The sequence below is a fragment of the Ursus maritimus genome, unplaced genomic scaffold, assembly GCF_017311325.1.
Source record: "Ursus maritimus isolate PB19 unplaced genomic scaffold, ASM1731132v1 scaffold_19, whole genome shotgun sequence".
Taxonomy (NCBI): Eukaryota; Metazoa; Chordata; class Mammalia; order Carnivora; family Ursidae; genus Ursus; species Ursus maritimus.
In genome coordinates, this window is record NW_024424341.1 from 6,425,864 (window position 1) to 6,446,383 (window position 20,520).

The 20,520-nt window shown below is 36.6% G+C and overlaps 1 protein-coding gene across 2 annotated transcripts in view; it reads left to right on the top strand.

The window, feature by feature from the left end:
• PHKB (phosphorylase kinase regulatory subunit beta) overlaps positions 1-20,520 on the top strand; it is a 212,907-nt gene that overhangs the window by 184,875 nt on the left and 7,512 nt on the right. For both annotated transcript variants that reach the window (XM_008702663.2, XM_008702662.2), the window contains 4 exons: positions 352-409; positions 2,600-2,690; positions 5,516-5,718; positions 17,521-17,655. In XM_008702663.2, the coding sequence (XP_008700885.1) occupies positions 352-409; positions 2,600-2,690; positions 5,516-5,718; positions 17,521-17,655 (487 nt within the window). The remainder of the gene's footprint in view (positions 1-351; positions 410-2,599; positions 2,691-5,515; positions 5,719-17,520; positions 17,656-20,520) is intronic.

The window sequence follows — 20,520 nt, forward strand, 5'->3', positions numbered from 1 at the left end:
TGTTCAATTTGCTGTATTCTGTTTATTTTCCGCACTAATTAAAATAACTTACTTTTATTTGTTAAAAACTTAGATTGCATACTAATTAAGAAAATAATAAATTTCAAGAGATAAAGTACTCACCAAAATCATATACTCAAACTAAATAGTAATTATGGATGGGACATTCACACTATATATTGGGTTACATGTTTAAATATGTCAGGTAGTTCAGAAGATTAATGGATATGGATGTATTAACTCTAGTGGAACGAAATGAAATTCAAGAATGGTTTTTAAAAGAGAATAAATGTTATGCATTTAATTAAGAGGGTTTTTTTTTCAACAAAGACTCTATTATCCAATGTCTAGGTACCATTTCTGATCACATTGAGAGAGTCTATAGAAGAGCTGGCAGCAAAAAGCTTTGGTTCGTATTAGTGTCTTTGTCATTATGTTTTATTTTTTGTGTGGTCGTATTTAAAGGCATAAAGATAATGGCCAAACTTAAAGACAGGAATTATTCTAATTTTTACTTTTAAACTCCCAAGGTTATGGCCGTGATTCTGTCTACTTTCTAAGGATCTGCCTACATTCCATTGTATCGTGGCTCTCCCAAGATATTACAAATCATGTCTGGGAATAAGGTCCTCCATAGGAATAGAGCCTGGAGAGTGTTCACTGGAATGACAGGCTGATGACTCTCTCCTGCGCTGCCCCTCGTCTGTCCCAGCAGGGCGCTTTAGGTTCTGCTTTGTATTCAGGAAGTCTGTTCTGTTATCACAGAAGGCCATGAAAAGAAACCAATGGATCATTTAATCACAAGCAAAAATAATAGAAGGCAGTTCTCTCACCACTTAAGTTGGATGAATCCCAGTGATTATAGTTGCTTCATATAAAATAACTAATATGTTCTGCAGAAGTAGTCTCCCAGAGATTGGGAAAAAAAAAAAATAGGGCAAGTTGAGATAAGATTGTTGCAGTTCACAGTGGGGTAGGTATGCCTAAATGCATAGCCCTCTGTATTTTGAAGCGATTCTAGCCATTTTACTAGCAGAATCTAACATTTTGAAAGTAAGAGTACATGTATTTTTTAAATGACGCATTATTATCTCATTTTGAAAAAAGAATCTCAAGCAATGTCGTAAGAAATTCTCTTAACCTCAATGAGTCTCAGGTTTCTAATCTCTAAAATAAGGGGATTTGATAAGACAGTCTCTTAGCAGTATTTCAACTCTGCGATTTGTAGTAAATATACCATTCCAACCCAGAAGAAATAATATAATAATCCTCTGGCTAAATCTCAAATTTGCACTGTAAATTCTCAGCACAGTAAGGCATGCAAGCCAATAGATGTTGCTTTTCAACCAGTATGTTTCAAATGTGGTCTATAGTCTAATTTTTTGCTAAGTGGACCTGTTTTTACTTTATGTTATTATACTTGTATTTTAGATAAAGCGTTAACTAGCAGCTATTTAGAGTGCTGACTCTTAATGTTTAAAAGAACAAACTCCTGAAAGTTTATTTACTGTATTTTCCCTTTTATGGCTTTCCACTGACACACTCAGGTTGGCGGTACGCTACGGGGCTGCCTTTACCCAGAAATTTTCTTCCTCTATAGCCCCACACATTACTACTTTTCTGGTACATGGGAAACAGGTAACATACACAGAATGTGGAAAAACTCAAGCTGCTTGAAACGTGTGGGCTTATTTGCATTCTGAGGGTTAATTATGTCTTTTGGTCTTAAAGTGTGTGGGTGAAAGCTTCTCTAAAAGTAGGAAGTGTTTGTTTCACTAACTTTACCGGTTATTGACTTAATTTTCTACTAGTCCATCTATGTTGGGATTAAAGAATATAAAGAATATAGATACTTTTTATATGTCAGCTTCCATGGATATCCTGAAATATAGGAAAACAGTTTTAAACCTACATTTTCATTTTATTTTCTTCCTCTAAAAGTTCCACAAGAATTTTACTTTTGAGGGAAAAAAATGTCTTATTATTGCATGTGCCATGCTTTAAAAAAAATCTGTTCTCTCTAGAATCTGAGACTTTTTCAGAAATGTAAAAATAGCAGTGTGAATTCCTTCCTCCAACATTCTGGCTCTGTAAAAAAAAAAAAAAAAATGCTGGTATTTCATTGTATCACTTCCTAAAATTGAGTACTAAGTGAGTCCCCAAATCCAGGAATTTGGTTATCTAGGCACCAAAAGAAACATGATTTAAAGTGGTTATAGGAATAGACGACATTTACCAGTGACAGACTTAATAATGAATTTTTTAATGCAAAATCAGAATACTCACTTTATTACTCCTTCTACTTTATTCCCCATCAAAGGGATGGTTGGGCTCCTTATTCTTTCTTTTTAAATTGATAATGGCATGAATAATCCTGGTAGCAGAGGTGAGGATGAGGGATTCCTCCCTAATTCTAGAAGGTCCTGCAGTCTGGGAGACTTCAGATATGAGGCCCAGTGTCTTAGGCTCAGTATTTCTTCCAAATTGTTATGTAAGGACCTAATTGTGCACATTTTTCAATCTCCCCCATCAGGGGCCCCATTCATTCATCATCTTTTAGATTTGTCAACCTCTGGCGTGCTCTCTTCTTTGCCCCCAGGTCGGTTGTGCGCCGTGCAGCAAGTCTTTTAAGTAAAGTAGTGGACAGCCTGGCCCCATCCATTACTAATGTTTTAGTGCAGGGTAAACAGGTAAGTATCTGATTTTCAGACTCTCACTCGGTCACATCACAAAAGCCTCTGGATAGGACTCTTGCTTTTGAACCTGAAAGCCTCAGTGTCCTAGGCCTCCCAACCACATTAACGATGGCTCAGGCAAGTAAAACCTAGTCTTAAAGATGCACAGTTCTTAGGTAGACTACCCCTTTTTCCTGCTGTACCTTAGAGCTGTGATTTTCAGCTCCTGTGTTGAGATCGTGAAGATGCCTACCCAGAAAATGGAATAATACCAACTAAAGTACTCCAGACAGGTTTAGGATAGGCTGGGCAAAGACAGGTGAATAGTGAAGGGCACATTTTTCCTTCTACTCCACATGAAATTCTTCTCACCCTTAGATATGCTTTGACTCCCCAGATCTTCAGCCCTTTAGGCCACCTCTCCCTGTCGCTCCTCCCCTCCCACAAAGGCCAGCTCTTGTTAGCTCCTCCTCACAGAGCCGTCTCCTGTTAGCAGTGGTCCCTCTCTCCACTGGGTTCTCATAACGGACCGGTGACACTTCTCACAATCTGCCCTGGATCCCAGTTTATTTCAAAGTGTGTCTGTCTACCCCAGGGTAGACTGTGAACCCCTGGAAGTCAGGGCCCAGGTCTTGTCCAGCACCTGTACCAGCATGGCGTCTGGCTTGGAGTAGGCACTTGATGAATGTGGCTTGAATTGAGCCTGTGCATGTGGGTATGCGGAGTGGGGTGTGGCTGCTCATTTTCTGTTTTGTTTTCCATAAGCTCTGCTTGCCTGGCTGAATCATCATCTGGTTGGAATGAAAACCTGTTTGTTTTCTTCCTCTTCTTTGGGAATATGTGTGCTTTTTCATGCTCTCCTGGCAGTTGACCTAGGGATATAATAAGCTTTAATCATATGAAATACTTTAACCCTCCTTAATAGAATCAACCCATTGCTCATATTTCAGGGCTCTTAATTCATTAAAATTGAAATTATTTCATCTTGACATCCAGCTTGAAATGTTAGAATAGTAAGTTATTTTATCTTGTAATATTTATTAACAATGAAAACATGATTGTACTAATTAAAAACTCCTGAGAAACAGTTAAATCACTTTTCACATATGTTATTTTGTCTGTTTTATCCAAATTAAGAGGTAGAATTTTCATCCTCATTCATCAGCTACATAGACCAAGATACAGGAAGTACCTTATCCATTGTTCTTCCTCACCGTAGCCCTTACCAGCAGCCCCAGTCTCGTATTGTTGCCCTGGACCGAGTCACCTCTGAGAGAAAGTAAATGGGCTTTGGGAAGCTAGTTTTCCTTGGATTTTAGGTCCCTGTAGTATATCTGAAAATATAGTTAATTGTAGTACACATGAGTATACGAGAAGGTTTTGGAGATCTTTAAGATCATGGCACCTGACACCTGGAGAGGCGTGGGTGAGGGTTAGTCATGTCCATTCTGTGCATTATATGGAAGGGACTTGCAGCCTGTGGTCCTGAGACTCTGTTCCCCATATTCTAGAGGCCTTGGAGCCTGTCCTGAGGCTGTGGCTGGACCGTTCTGCCAGACCAGCACATTTCTCAGGGAAACATTTACAGAGCTGAGTAAGCCCAAGGCTGACAGCTCCACTTCAGGGCCAGGAAGTCCCTTCGCTGACTGCATCTTACCCCTTCACAAAAAACAAATGAGGATGGAGCATTCAGAGTTTGCGTTCGCTCATTTATGAAATGCTGCCCTGAGAACCGAAGTTAATACTGTTTCTACAAAGCACGTTCATATCACCTCAAGCTCTCTGGAATGAAATAGTGGTTTAGTCATCATCGCTTCCAGAGGCAGTGATGTGCCTTCTGTTTGTTTTCTTCTTCACACACTGACATTTTAATAAAAGTAATCGCACGTGGACTAACTGGTTGGTACCACTTGTGATATAATAAACCAGCAGTTCTCAGTTTTCACTTCATCACAAAGTTGGGGCAAAAGACCCCATGTTCTGCTCTCTCCCCTCATCTCAGAAAATACAAGGGCCCTTTGATATGCTCTTCATTTTCCTGCCTCTTATAACTGCACTGTCCATGGAGGAGAGAGGGAGAGGGGTAATCAGGAGGAAGGAGGGGCTGCAGACTCTTCTGGGAGGCAAGTTGCCAAGGATAGAGGAGAGAGACGCAGAGTATTCCTCCTGCCAGCTTCAGCAGCACTCTCTGCTTTGAGTTTTTGTTGTCATTTCCCTCTGTGCTTTCTCATTTCCTTGGCCTGTGGGCAGCCTCGTTTATTCCCCTCCACAGGTGAGAGATAGATCAACAAGTATTTTAATACTCACTAGGTGCCTAGCACTATGCTGAGATAAGTGGGGGCTACACTAGAACTGTACGACCTTGCGTCTGCCTTTGAAAAGGTTACAGTGTTGTTAAAGAGCAAAAGTTCCGCATGAGAAACTATAAAAGAAGTGAAAAATATACTCTCAAATACTAAATTGTGTAGACTGTGTAGTAAAGTAAAACTATCCAATGTATTTTGGTTTCTCTGGGGAGTTTCTAGTACTAAAGTCATTCAGAATAATTTTCTCTTAATAGTTATTTATATTCCTTCCCTGCTTTTATCCACTCACCTTCACTCCCCTAACTGGGACCCTTCCCTGCCCTTGTATTTTAGACCAGACTGTGAACCATCATGAACTCCAGTGGGAGTCATGCTTTGAAAGCCATTTTAATAAATAGCAGGAACAGTTATTCTACCTAATTCCCTAGCTCGCGTAGAGTAATTTCAGCCTGCCAGTCATCCTGAGCCTTGAATTTTTTTCTTTTATCTTTTAGTAGCTAGGAAATTTTTGCAATAAAATTCTGCCACTTATAGGTAACTCTGGGTGCCTTTGGGCACGAAGAAGAGGTTATCTCTAATCCTTTGTCTCCAAGAGTGATTAAGAACATCATCTATTACAAGTGTAATACCCATGATGAGAGGGAGGCGGTCATTCAGCAAGAACTGGTCATCCATATTGGCTGGATCATCTCCAATAGCCCTGAGTTATTCAGTGGCATGCTGAAAATACGAATTGGGTGAGTAAAGTGCTTTGCATTTGCATAAAGAGAATTGTTCAAGTGGTCCTTCAACAGACGTGGCCTGCCCCAGGCCTGGTGGGTATCTAGGAAAGCACATCTTTCCCCAGAGTAATAGAGGCAACATCTGGTGATGTGAAGTAATAAATATCTGTGGCCCAAAGAATCTTCCTGTTTTTTTAAATTCCCGTGTTAGACGTAATGAAGTAACACTGTTGTCTGATGAAATCGAACTCCAGGGATTTAAGCAACTACATCACGTTTAAAAAACAAAAAAATGAAACAAAAAAATACCAGTAAGCATAATATTTGTAAAAATTCCTGTAAATAAAATGGATAAATCTTAAGAGTAGAATGATTTTCAGTAAAACTGGGTGTCAGGAAGACACACTGAAGTAAAAATTTTTGTCCTTTTCAGAATATTCTACTGCATCCATTTTCTACCAGAATCTGATTTTTAACCATTAAAATCTCAAGTGTTCTAATTGGAGGAGAAATTAAAAGTAAGGGTCTGGTGATCTTGAAACTCCTTAATCGAGAATTTTGTGAGATGGCGTGGTCAGGCAGATTGATCAGGCTCTGGCATTCAGCAGAGCTGAGTGTAAGTCCTGGCTGCCACTTCCCACGTTAGTGACCTGGGATAAATGACTGCGCCTCTCCAGCCTCACTTTCATACCAGGCTCATTGTTTTATGTGAGATGGAATGAGAGAATATGCTTTAAAAACCTATGTTTTGGTATAAATGTTTCTTTTCTTTAATGTTCTTTTAATTATCACATGCATAAATATACCTAACTGTAAGAATCAAACAATACTGAGGCATATAGAGTAATCTAATATTGGGGGGGGGGGGGGGGGGTGTTCCTCTAGTGTTTAAAAAGAATGTAGAGTCTGTCAGGCACAAATATATGTGAATGTATGAGTATGAAAAAGAGTATAGCTTGCTGGTAATATAATTGGATCACTAGTATCTTTACTATTTCTGTTCTACTTGATCCTCAATTTTTGGTAAAAAGTCTTAAAAATTTTTCATTTTAATTATGGATTTGTCTCCTCCTTGCATTTTTTTTCAGTTTTGCTTTGTATATATTAAAGGTTTTTTTTTTTGTCCATGTTACTTTATAATTTTAGCAATATATCTTCCTTTGTGCCATTTATTTTCTACTTGAATTCTCTTAAAAATATTTTTTTAATTTCAAACATCTACGAACTTTTAGAGACTAGTATAATAAAGCCTCTGTGCCCATACTTTCACTCAGCTTCAACAATATTATCATACAGCCAATCTTATTTCACTTATACCCTCCTAGTTACTCACCCCACCCAAACCCCCTCCAGGTTTAAAGCAACTCCATCATACCATCTCATCTGTAAATACTTGAGTATGTATCTCTAAGAGATAAGGACTTTTTAAAAACATAGCTATGATACCATTACAATGCATAAAATATAACAAATTATTTTCTGTCTGATATTATTCCCATGCCTGCTTTCTGCTTCTGTCATTATTAGCTTAATATACTGTCTTCTGTCTCTTTACCTTTAATGTTCTTTTTTCATTTAGTAGAGATATATCTTTTATATTCAGCATCTATGCTGTATTTATTTTTAGTTCAATCTGAGATTATCTTTTCATAGAAATATTTATTTCATATTTGTATCATTTCTTTTCTTTTTGTTATTTTTTCCCTTCTTTGTGTTGGATTGATTTTCCTTTCATTTCTTAGTTTTAATTTTGCAACATGAGTATGAAGCACTTTATAAAAAACAATTGCCCAGTTTTTCCTTAAAAAAATTACATATAAAAAAACTACTTGCTTATTTGGTAGGGTCTGCATACCTCTTGTTTCAACGATTCTCATTCTAGGAATTTAGACATGTTTTATAGCAGTCTTCATTTCAGCAGTGTTTGAATTAGTGAAACCTTGGGAACAACCTAGATATCCATCAGTAGGAAATTGTTTAAATAAATTATTATAGCCAGTCAGTAAAATGCTGTTCAGCCATTACAAGTAACAGAAGATTGTCTATACTGACATTTATAAATGTCCAAGATAAACTAAGTGAAAAAATAACTAAGTTGCAAATGTATTATTCTATTTTTTAATAAAAGAGCAATAATAATAATATACATATGTATAATGTATGTATGGGGACATATCTGAAAAATAAACATAAAATTGGTGTGTTATTTTCTCTAGGAGATTTCTACTTTTAAATTATATTTTTCAGTTTTATTTAAAGTTTTTCATTTGAGGTTATTATTTTTTAACTGTTGGCCTGATTTCAATTATAGCGTATTTCAGGTGAATTTCCCAATCTTTATCTCCCTTTTCTTTTGATTAAGCATAGAACTTGACCTTAATTTTTATCCCTTAAAATTGTTCCTTTCAAAGATTTAGAGGTATTCCAAATCAATTATAAGAACTTTGAATCATACCCTGATTTGTTCAGTCTGTTTGGTCTAATATTCTTAACTCCAACCTCTCGACTATATATAAGGATACAGAAATGGGTCTTTCATGTAAGTTGTCTCTAAATGAAAGGAAATGTGATTCTCTGTATCCATACCGGGTATTAAAAGTACTCTATTGTCCCGGACTCAGGCATTTCTCTGAACCTGACTGAGAAGCAAAGGTTATAACCCTTCCAAAGCACATTCTTTGTAATAAATGTTCTATTCCGGAGAGCCTCTTTAAGTGATAGGTATCCTTGCAGAGGTTTAAACAAAGCCTTAGAGTAAAAGTTAACGGTTTCCCAGGATTTTACTTCCAAAGCGGTGTTTTTCAGCCTGTAGTAGTTTTTTCTTTACTACTTAATTCAGCATTTTAGGCTAACTTATGTTCTTCCAAAAACCCATTGGAATTTTCTTTTTTGAATTCAAATCTGACCTGAAATTTCTCTTCATGGAAATGAAATATGTTTAATTTATTCTAAAAATAGTTTTCTTCCTGTTTTTGTATCTGCTACTTTATATGTGCAATGCCTTCCATGAGAAATAATATGCTCTTTTTTCCTTAAACCGTGCCACCCAAAATAAAAATGTCAGGACAGCAAGCACATGACTTAGCATTTAACGATAGCAGAAAACCTCCTTTTTTTTTTTTTTTATAATGATTTTTTATTATATTATGTTAGTCACCATACAGTACATCCCCGGTTTCCGATGTAAGGCTCGATGATTCATTAGTTGCGTATAACACCCAGTGCACCATGCAATACGTGCCCTCCTTACTACCCATCACCGACCTATCCCATTCCCCCACCCCCCTCCCCTCTGTAGTCCTCAGTTTGTTTCTCATAGTCCATAGTCTCTCATGTTTCATTCCCCCTTCTGATTACCCCCCCTTTCTTTATCCCTTTCTTCCCCTACTGATCATTCTAGTTCTTATGTTCCATAGATGAGAGAAATCATATGATAGTTTTCTTTCTCTGCTTGACTTATTTCACTTAGCATTATCTCCTCCAGTGCCGTCCATGTTGTAGCAAATGTTGAGAACTCGTTCTTTCTGATAGCTGAGTAATATTCCATTGTATATATGGACCACAACTTCTTAATCCAGTCATCTGTTGCAGGGCATCTCGGCTCCTTCCACGATTTAGCTATTGTGGACATTGCTGCTATGAACATTGGGGTGCATATGGCCCTTCTCTTCACTACGTCTGTATCTTTGGGGTAAACACCCAGTAGTGCAATGGCTGGATCATAGGGTAGCTCAATTTTTAACTTTTTAAGGGACCTCCACACGGTTTTCCAGAGTGGCTGTACCAACTTGCATTCCCACCAACAATGTAGGAGGGATCCCCTTTCTCCACATCCTCTCCAACAATTGTTGTTTCTTGCCTTGTCTATTTTTGCCATAGCAGAAAACCTCCTAATGAAGATTTGCCATGAAACTTTAATTATTCATTGTCCTGAAACTCATCCTGAAATTAATTGTGGCATTGTATTTCCATTGTGAGTATTAACAATGTCCCTGCCCAGCTCATTAATGTGTATTTCCCTCTCACGTGGGACTCACAGGTTTAGCTCTAAAATACTGGTACATTTTCAGTTGGGAGTCTATTTTTTTTTAATAAGGTATAATTTATTTGAGAAATTTACTTCTGCTAAGGGTAGGGACTACATCTTATCTTCCTGTCTGTGTCAGGGTCTAGCTCACAAGAGATGCTTAATAAAAATTGACAGATTGTTTAATATGTAGGTTATAAGCAGGTTCAGATAACTTGCTTGAGCCAGTGATGGGGAATCTAGGAAAAACAAATGATAGCATGTCTCTGTGCTCATTAGATAAAGAAATAAAGGACTCTTACTTTTTAAAAAACTCCTTCCTTTAAATTTTTTTCTATTTTTTAATTTAAATTCAATTAATTAACCTATAGTATATTATTAGTTTCAGAGGTAGAGTTTAGTGATTCATCAGTTGCATATAACACCCAGGGCTCATTACATCATGTGCCCTCCTTAATGCCCATCACCCAGTTACCCTATTCGCTCACCTCTCTCCAGCAACCCTCCATTTGTTTCCTATGATTAAGGACTCTTTTACTTTTGATAAATTCCCTTCATTTGTACAAGTCATGTCCTTCAGGAAATTACCAAGTTAAACGGGGTCTTGTTTATATGAAAATCCACGTATACGTGTAGAAGGTAGAAGGATATGGCACTTTTCTCCCTTCATTTGTTAAAGGGGTGGTACAGTTAATCACATCAGGATGGTACCTCTCTAAACAGCATTCCCAGTAAGGATCTAAGGGGATATGCATATGAATAACGTGTTTATTGCACTCAGAAGTTCACTATGATCAACTATTTCCTCCTCTTCTTCCAATATAATCACAAATATTATTTATTGAATGCCTATTATATACCAGGCAATATGCTAAAATACTTCACATGTATTATCTGATTTAATCGATTCAACAACTTTAAGGTAGGCACTATACCCCACTTTAAAATCAACAAACTGAGATTCAGAAAGCTTAGATGGCCTGTCTTAGTCAAACCAGTATGTCAAAGTGGAGTTCATATCCAGATCTGCCTGATTCCAAAGTTCTTGTTCTTTGATCCTAAGTACTTCATGTATGTTTTCACGTATGTAAACTGTTGCTGTTTTCTCAGAGAAACAGACATTGCTGTTTTCCTAAAACCTTATGACCTTTATGGTCTTTTCTATGTGATTTCAGCTTATGACCCATTTTGGATTTAAGTATTCATGTAGCAACTATGATGTGCGTTGGCTCCAGATGGTTTTCGTCTTTTGTTTATCGCTCCTTTAATCTGGTATCAGTACTGTTTAGCACTATACTGTGCAAGGCACATCAAGAAGCCCAAATAGTTAGAGGTTAACATAAGAAATGAGGTTTTGCCCTTTATTCATCATGAGACCAAACCAATGGAACTGATTCTAAATTAGCTCCTTGCACACTGCAAGAAATGTAGAAAATACTGTGAAAATTTAGCAAAGTAACTTGCCCAAGGTCATAAGACCACAAACCAGGATTTGAACCTGGAGGGAATATCTTCAGTGTTCATGTTTCCCCAGCCCCTATTCCAGCTCTTTTGTCTATAAAGTAAGGAAGCTATCCTTGCTTGGGCTTCCTCATTGGATTGTGCAGATTCTGGGTAAGGAATGTGAAGATGTTTTTTAAAGCTTCAACAGTATTGCCGTGACATTCAGTAATTTGAGGCCCTCTATCATGTGGCTTTTGGAGTACAGGTACGTCTAGGGATATCTTTATACATGCCAGAAATCCCAGGAAGGGGGAACCTCTCCCATCCAACACACATTCTCTCTCTCCCCCCTCTTCCTCCCCCTGCCCTTTCTCTGGTCTTCGAGCCCTAGGCTTGCAAAGACCCTCTTCTCCTATAAGATACATTCACCCTAGAGGTATCCCTTTCTGCCACGGTTGTTTCTCCTTGAGAACCCAGTGCAGTGTTCCCCAAGCATTTCATACAAAAACCTTAACTCAAAATCCCTTTTGGATACTCTGCTGCCATGAGACATGGTCTCACCCCTCCATCACTTGATCATTCCTCATGAAATACTTGGCAAACCCTCTAAAATCCTCTTATACCAGTGCCCGTAGTACTCTTCAACCACATTAACAGAAAGGTTTTGGAACCTTGTTTCTATTCTCGGGATATCAGGCCACTTAGAGAAGTAGAATTATCGTGTCTGTGGGGCTTGTGATAGTGTTCCTCTGAAAAGGAAAAAGGTATTTTTGTATCTTTTTAATATATTTTTATTGCACTTTATCCTTAATCAATTTTACTCAGACCTCGGCTCCCTGTGATTGGCTTCCTTGCATGTTAGTTTACTGCCAGCTGCAGAAACATACTTCTCTGTTTCTTTACAAGAATTTACCTTGCTAGTCCCTAGAAGGTTTTAGTTTATTGATGAGCAAAGTATTCATTTATAGGGTCCTTGAATGTCCAATTTCTTATAAACTGTTAAACTTGTTGCTCCTCTAACTCACCCCTTTGTGTGTAATAGTGACTGCAGCATGATTTTAAAAGAAGGGGGGGAGGTGTTATAGGAAACATTACTTTTTTACTTCCTTAAAGGTTAATTAAAGCATTTCAGACTCGTTCGTATCTAACTTTTTCCTATAGTTTCTCTTGTTGATTATGAATAAAGAGATTGATAGTTCAGTTAGCTTTTAGCACCATATTCCTCCTGAAATGCCAAAATTCACTAGGCTGAATGGACATAAGAAATAAGAACATTTGTTTTAGTCATGGTATGTTTACCCAGAATTCCTCCGCACTATGTGTACTTTTAGCTCTCTGTTTTAACCTTTCTCTTTGAGGTTTTTGGGTTTTTTAAATTTATTTATTTACATCACCCACTGCCTCAGTTGCTTTAAATCAACGCTACCATGTTTCTTTTCTCTTTTTTCCAAGGTTAATTCTGCCAGTGCAGTCTCTCAACATTAGCTATCAGGCACTCCTGTGAACAAAATTAACCTGCTCACGGGAATGGTATTCTAGTCTGATAATGATTTGATTTGCTGTCTCATTATTGATTTGTGCTCCAGCTTTCATGTTGAAATAGATCAAGTTCCTGACAGGCCCATTACTGTAAAGACCTCCAATCAACTGCTTTCTGCTCTAGGTCTGTCAGTCAGGCTTTAGTGGGCGATAACCCCTGAGGATATATGTTATCAAGCCTTTTTCATCTCTGCTTTTCATACTACCAGGACATCCTCTGTAAGCAATTATGCTTCAGACATGTCTTGTCTTCTGATGCCCACAACTGGGTCTGGGGATCACACATATGATGCTTAGAGAAGGCCGTTGATGTCATAGGTACCAGACTGTAACATTGCTTGTGCAGTCAAGAGGAGATAATTAGAGGTCTGAGTTCATTGGCATGGCTTGCTGCTCATTCAAAGGTCTTTGTTTTTGACATTTGCTATGAGGTGAGGATCTGAGATGATGGAGCTCTCCTACCTCTATTCTGATTATTTCAGGGATAGAGTGAGTGAGTCATTGTTCTCCAGTTACCAGACAGGAAGCTCAGTTTGCCTTATCAAATTGTCACCCTCTTGGTATTAATATGAATCAAGCAAAAAAGTCCCTTCCTGCACAATTTTCCCATCTCTTCTTCTATGGCTTAGTAAATGCTTGCAGAGAGTTATACATTCACTTGTTTAACAGCAAACTTGGCAAGCACTTCTTAGTATCTTCAAATTGGCTCAAAATGATTATTTTTAAAGTTGTTTCTTGCTATGAATCAGAGGCATGTTTTCAGAAAATGTCAGCTGTCCTGGTTTACCAATGATGTCAGATTTCCATGTACTTTACTGTATATTTCACTCTTTGATTGCGGCATGTTGGGAAGAAAAATACCAGTATGTATACAATATGCTTACTAACCTCACAACAATAGTGTTTAGAAGGATAAGGTTATCCCTAGGTCTATATAGCAATACTAGTCCACCTTTTCATACTTTTCCAGCAGTGCTGAGGAATTCATTGTCCTCAAGTCAAACCTTGATACACATGAAGGTTGATCTGGTCAGCCATGTGTATCTGGCACTTTCTCATTTGCTTATTGGCAAGTAGAGCATGTCCCTGGTTCTTTAGACAGACTGAATCTATACGGATGTGGTCCAAGGATAACCTTCATTCTTTTGACCTTCCACATTTGCTTGCTTGCTTTTTCTTTCCCCATTTTGCATTAACTGCTTTTACATTGGAATTGTCAAATCAGATTTGATGACTTCGTCAGCGGGAATGAGGGTAAGAAGTGAGATATTCTCATGCAAAGGAATTAATGCCCTTTTGTATTAGACGTTCTAAAAATGGATTAAACGTCTTTGAATTTTTTAGCTGTGTTTCTCACTTGGTAATTTACATTCTCTGTCTCTGACTGCTGTATAGTAGTTTATGTCTAAGACTTTTGCTGTTTTTTTAGTCCTTTGAAGAATTCTGAGCTAAAAAGATTAGTTTGGCCAGTAATTTTGAATGAATAAATGTATTTTAATAATCAAAAACTAAGGATGTACTGTATGGTGACTAACATAACATAATAAAAAATTATTAAAAAAATAATTTGGCAGATAAGTTATATTCATTTGTGCTAGAATGAATGAAAAACAGTCACCTTCTTTCTTTGGTGACTGTTGAGGACAATGTTTTCTATAATTTGGCTCACAGAACTGCTGAGATTTTGTGAACAGAAGAAAAAAACCTGAGGGGAAATTTTAGATCTCCAACTATCTTTGTTTATAGTACTAAAGATTTTAAAAGGTAAATGTGATAAATAATGTTCAGTTTTAATAACTCAAATTTTGGAGGACTTTAGAAAGTTAGTGTTTTTAAAATTTTAAAGTTACTTATTTTAGAAGGGACACCTCCTGAAGTTAAGTGGATATGGCCCTTGCTTAAGTAACTCCAAGACTTCAGTGTAAACATTGTATTACCTTTCTCCAACCTGAGTCTCAGAGGTCAAATAAAAGGAGTTTCCTAACATTTTTTATGACTCTATAATTTCAAAAGCTTTTTAACCTACACTGTCTTATTTGTTCCTCAAAATAATTCCATAAAATGAGCTGGACAAGTAAGAGTAATTTCCCATTTGAAAAATAATTTGCCAGTGGGACACAGTTGGTAAGTGACAGAATTGATATTTAAGCCTATCTTTGTTGTTTTTGCTTTTCATCATTAAAAAAATTTAAATGTTTAATAATAGAATAATTTGGTAAACACCCATGTGCCCATTATTTAAACGGGTATAGGCCATCATTAGTGATTTACATTTGCCATATTTGCTTCATCTTTTTTTTTTTTTTTGGTTTTAGATTATAAAGCAAATTCCAGACATTTTTGCTTTTACTTCTCAATATTTTAATAAGTATATATGTCTTAAAAATGACATTTTCTCAGTAATCACAATACCATTATCACACCCAACAAAATTAGCAGTCATTCCTTAATATCACCTAATACCCAGTTCTTATTCAGATTTCTGTGGTTGTCCCCAAAATAACTTCAAAGAAAAGTTAGGATCCCAAACAAGGCCCACACGTGCCATTTGTTATTATGTCTCTTCAATCACTTTTAACCCAGAATAGGACCCCCAACCCCTACTTTCTTTTCATGCCATTGACTTGTTGAGACCAAAAGGCAGGTCTTTAGATTTTTAATTTGGTGTTCTTTCTTTTATACTAAGTTGCCTCAAATGTAAATGTTAAATGTTAAAGAAAATAATAGAGGACAATTATAACCTGTAAAATTAAAAGCATCGTTTTCTATTTAAAGAGAGGTCCATGGAGCAGTTTATTATAACTGAAATGTTATTTTAACAGCTAATTTCATAAGCAACTTTAACATCAAAGCATCCAAAGTAACTATATCCTTGTGGCTTTTAGGCTGATATAACATTTTGACTAAATACAGTTCATAATAATGAGGATAAAGAAGTAAAGAAATTCTAGTCTTTGACAATAGCATACTTTTAATCCAGCTTTTCTTTTCAACTGATTGGAGAAATAAAAATGGTAAATCTTAACTCAGTCACATATTCCGTTGTTTTGTTTATTTTGTTGTTTGCAAATGCTTTGTCATCTTTATTGTTCTTACCAGTGAGCAACTATTAAATATTTATTATATACTATCAACAGTAATAGTAGTAATATTAATATATATATTTTTTAAATTTTTATGTTCTGTCCTTGTATATCTCATGCATCTCAGTGCAATTAACTGGTAGACTAGTTAAATTCCTAACTTCCAGAAATGACAACAAAGAATACGGGAGAGGATAGAAAAAAACAACTGAGAGTTGCCTCAGCAGATGGCAGTGAGATTGGAGCAGTCATAGAACAGGGACATTTGCCTTGTGGCCTGTGGGCTGGCGCAGCAGGCAGGGGCATATGCCAGGCTCGTGTCACCTGGGCTCAACTGGGAAGGCTTCACGCTTTTCTTATTCTTTTCCTCTGAGAGACATTAAGCGTATCCCGTGAGGGTGCATCGGTGTTGTTTTGCAAAATAGCCTTGGCAGAAAGAAGGACTTTAATCTTTTGATTATTTCCACCCAACTTTTTCATCCTCTGTCCCTGCAATAGCCTTGTGGGTTGTCTTTCCAAGTGTATCAGGACAAAGATAATGACATCTTTGAGTGCAGTAACTTAGGCACTTCAAATCTTCACTGCTGTAACTAGATGTTTCTCCCAGTGGGTTGGCTACACAGCTTCCCTTCGGAGACAAAGTTGCATGGGTGAATGAGGGCACACTCTTTCTAGTTGCTGAGCTGCACTGTCTCTGTTTGTTATTCAGTGTTCACCGAAGGATTTAAGGATAAAGCTTGGGAATCTGCTGTGTAAAACTAATTCTCTAGCTCTTCCTAATGGTGTGTAGAGTTCTGGTCCCCTAAGGCACAGTATTATTTCCATGGTTTTCTTTGGTTTGCATAACTAGTTTATCTGACTTCTTTCTTCAGAATACAGTAAATGAAAGAAATGTGATGAAAGTGTAAGAATACTTACTAAAAACTTCTTAAATTAAGAAGTGAAATAATTTACATATAAAATAATTAATTATTTTACCTTGGAAAACACAAGGCACACAAGTAGTACTCCAGTTGCCTAAGTAATTACATTAAAGCTTCTTCTGCAATAAAAGTAATTATTTTATGAACAGCATTTATCTATTAAAAAAATAGATTCTTTAAGAATAGGTACATGAACAGCATTTAAATATCTGTAAAAGAAATTCTTCTGAATCTATTGGTTCAAGTACATTCTCTAATATTCTCATATGATTGAGTTATAACTAACTGTGTCCTTGTATCTCCAAGGCCGATACTTCTCTGTCCCCTCCAGTCACAGAGGAATGACTGCAAAGTAGAGGAAATAGGTGTAAGTGCTTGTCCGTCTGGGAAAGGAACATTTATGTAATAGCATATGTCAGTCCGTTTCCAATTCCAAGGAATTGTTTTTATCCTACTTGGTTTTTGCATATATCTAGGATTATGAAAATAATAGTGTAGCAGCTATTGTATGCAGTATACTTTCGTACCAAAGTGGTAGAAGCTCATTTAGGAAGAACCTAAGTCCTTACCTGTTTTCGTGTTTACTGCCTAACTGCATGTGCAAGAGCAGGCCTCTTTTTTAAGAATCTGATCATGTCATATTATCTTGATGGAAGTAATTATATCAACGGTTCAGAAAATTCAAATGGCTTTTTCTTCATTCCCCTTTCAATGGGTCAGTGCTGTTAAGGGCATTGCTGCGAAGCTCAGGGTGATTTTATTTCAAGAGTTATTGATCCGTGCTTCTCCTGTTTTGTTCCAGGTGGATCATCCATGCTATGGAGTATGAATTACAGATCCGTGGCGGAGACAAGCCGGCCAGAGACTTGTATCAGCTGTCACCTAGTGAAGTCAAACAGCTTCTGTTGGATATTCTCCAGCCTCAACAGAATGGAGGGTAATGAGCACCCATTGTTACCTAAGAACACTCTGGATTTATAGTAACAATCATACTTTGACATATAAATGAAATTAATAAGCTAGTAATAAGAAATACAATGCAGCAGGGTATCAGAGGTCTCCCTACGATAGACAGTGTACACGAAGATACCAATCAAAATGTCTGTCTTCACTTGTGATTTTGTGTTGATTTTAATTTTATACTGTTTTCAGGTATAGTTTATCAGTGTTTCTTAATTTTTATTATTTTGTACAGAATGTAAAGCTTTATACCTCATTGGTCAGTTCCCTTTCTGAATCTTTGTAGCATTTACCATCTCCTACCAACATTTTGGCATAAAGGTATGAGTTTGGTAACATTATTTGAGTAAGTTCCTGTGACTCTTGTCTCCCTGAGTAGACTATAAACTTACTCAGGGCTAAACCATTTCATAGACTTAACTTGTGCTAAGCTTAGAAAAAGAGCAAAACAAATACTTGTGGAATGCATCGAATTGAAGAATATTGTATTACAGAAAGAGTTTTAATATAATTATTTAGGCAAGCATTTATTAGCACTATTTGTGTGCCTGATATTTTCTAAGCTGGTATAGTTATATACCTAGAAAAGAAGTCTTCTACAGAAGTAGATCTGAGCAAATGGGAAGACATGTTTGTTCTTAAAGAGGAACACTCAACATTATAAAGATAACAGTTATAAATGTAAGGCAATTCCAAAAAAATTCCAACAAGCTGTTTATGGAGGTAGACAAGTTAATACTAAACTTCATATAGAGAAGCAAAGATGCAAGAATAACCAGAACAACATAAAAGACGGACTTGCCCTAACAGACAGTGTAATGTACTGTAGAGCCTCTATGATAAAAACTGGGATGCTGGCACATGAACACATAAATTCCAGCTGCACAGAATGTAAAGTCCAGAAATGGACCTTAGGCACATGTGGAAATTTAATGTGTGATAGAGGTGACATCTCATATCACTGGGTCAAGGATGGACATTATTTTTTAAATAAATAGTGATGGGACAACTGGATAGCCATTTAGGAAAAGATAAAGTCAAATCCATACTTTATACTGTACACAGAATAAACTCCAAATAGATTTGCTCTCTAAATGTAAAAAATGAAACCACACCAGAGCTAAAAGAAGACATACCACTTTAACCTCAGTATGAGAAAGGCTTTCTAACTAGGGCTCAACTCTAGGGGTATTAAAAGATTAATAAGACTATATAAAAATTTAAAACATCATTTTGCATGGCAGAAAATAGACAGTCTCAGAAGACAGCTGAGAAACTGGAACAAAACATAGGCTACAAAGGGCTAATATCCAAGAATTCTTAAAAACTCAGGGACAAAGAACCAAAAACCCAAGAGAAAAATGGGGGAAAATATGATGAATCAATTCATTTAAAACATGAAAAAATGGACCTTAGATATTCAAAAAGATGTTTAAACTAACTCATAGTTAGAGAAATGTAAATTAAAACATGTTGGGATACCATTTCTCATCTATCAGACAGACTGGCAAAAGTTAGACAGTATGACAAACATTTGCTGAATCTGTAGGGAAACAGACGCTATTAATTCCAATTAATAAATGTAGGTGGAATGATGGAAAGAGAAAATCACCATTAGACAAATACAATAGTAATAATTGTTGCCGGCAAGAACCATCATGGATGCTAAATTTAGTGGGTGGAAGTATGATGAGAAATGAAAAATTTGCATAATTTAAAAGTATTTCCACTCAAGATACTTTTTAATTGCAAAAGGAAAAATAGTAACTTTATAATGAAGGAACCCAGTAGACTCTACCTTAATCAAATGATCAAAGTTAGAATCCCAGGGATAAGACACACCCGTACCATGTACTCCCTAATATGATATACCAAAAAGGCACAATCGCTTTTGGGTGTTCTTGCCAAAAATGCATAATATGAGTCTAGTCATGAGAAAACATCAGATAAACCCAAATCGAGGTGCATTCTACAAAATAACTGACATTTCTAAAATGTTAAATTCATGAGAGATGAAAGAACATTGAGGAACTGTCCTAGATTGGAAGAGCCTACCTACGGGGACTTGGAAACCTGATGCAGTGCGGGGTTCTGGATTGGACCCACAACCAAAACAAGGACATTAGTGGTAAAATGGCATAATTTGAATAAGGTCCGTATCTAATAGTATTGCGTCAGCATTCATTTCCTGGTTTCGAGTGTTATTATGTTAGATAACAGAAGTAGGAGAAGCTGAGTACACAGGAACTTTGTGAATTACTTTTTTGACTTCTAAATCTAGAATTTTTCAAAATAAAAAGCCAAAAAATAGAGAGGTCCTCAAAAATAATTCATCTCTACTGTGAATATTCACGCATTTCTATTTTCTTTGTTCTTTTAAGCAAACTTCTCCTTCTTATAATACTAACCATGACTTTATAGAACTCTAAAAACATCTTTTTTTTTCTATTGTCAAACAAAGGGAATAGGAAAAAAATCAAATGCAGAGTACTGGGTATTCAGTTTTGCACCTTCGTTATCCAAAGTAAAAACATCACCAAGAAACCCCTTTGGGCTGCTTCTCTTTGGCATAGCACTGAACCGAGCCACATAAGACTAGGTCTACCAAAAAAAACCCCTGCATCCAAAAAGGATGCCTCACTCATTTATGCAGTTTTAAAACTTCATTGGTCCTCTTTTATCAGAACAAAAATGTCTTTTTCATTATACTGTCTCTGCATACTATTTTCCTACCTAGAAATGTTGTTGGTCACATGCTTACCTTGTGGTTGATGGCACATTTCATTCAGTGCTTGTTTTAATACCAAGTATAAAAAATGTATATTTGTTCCTATCTGCAGCT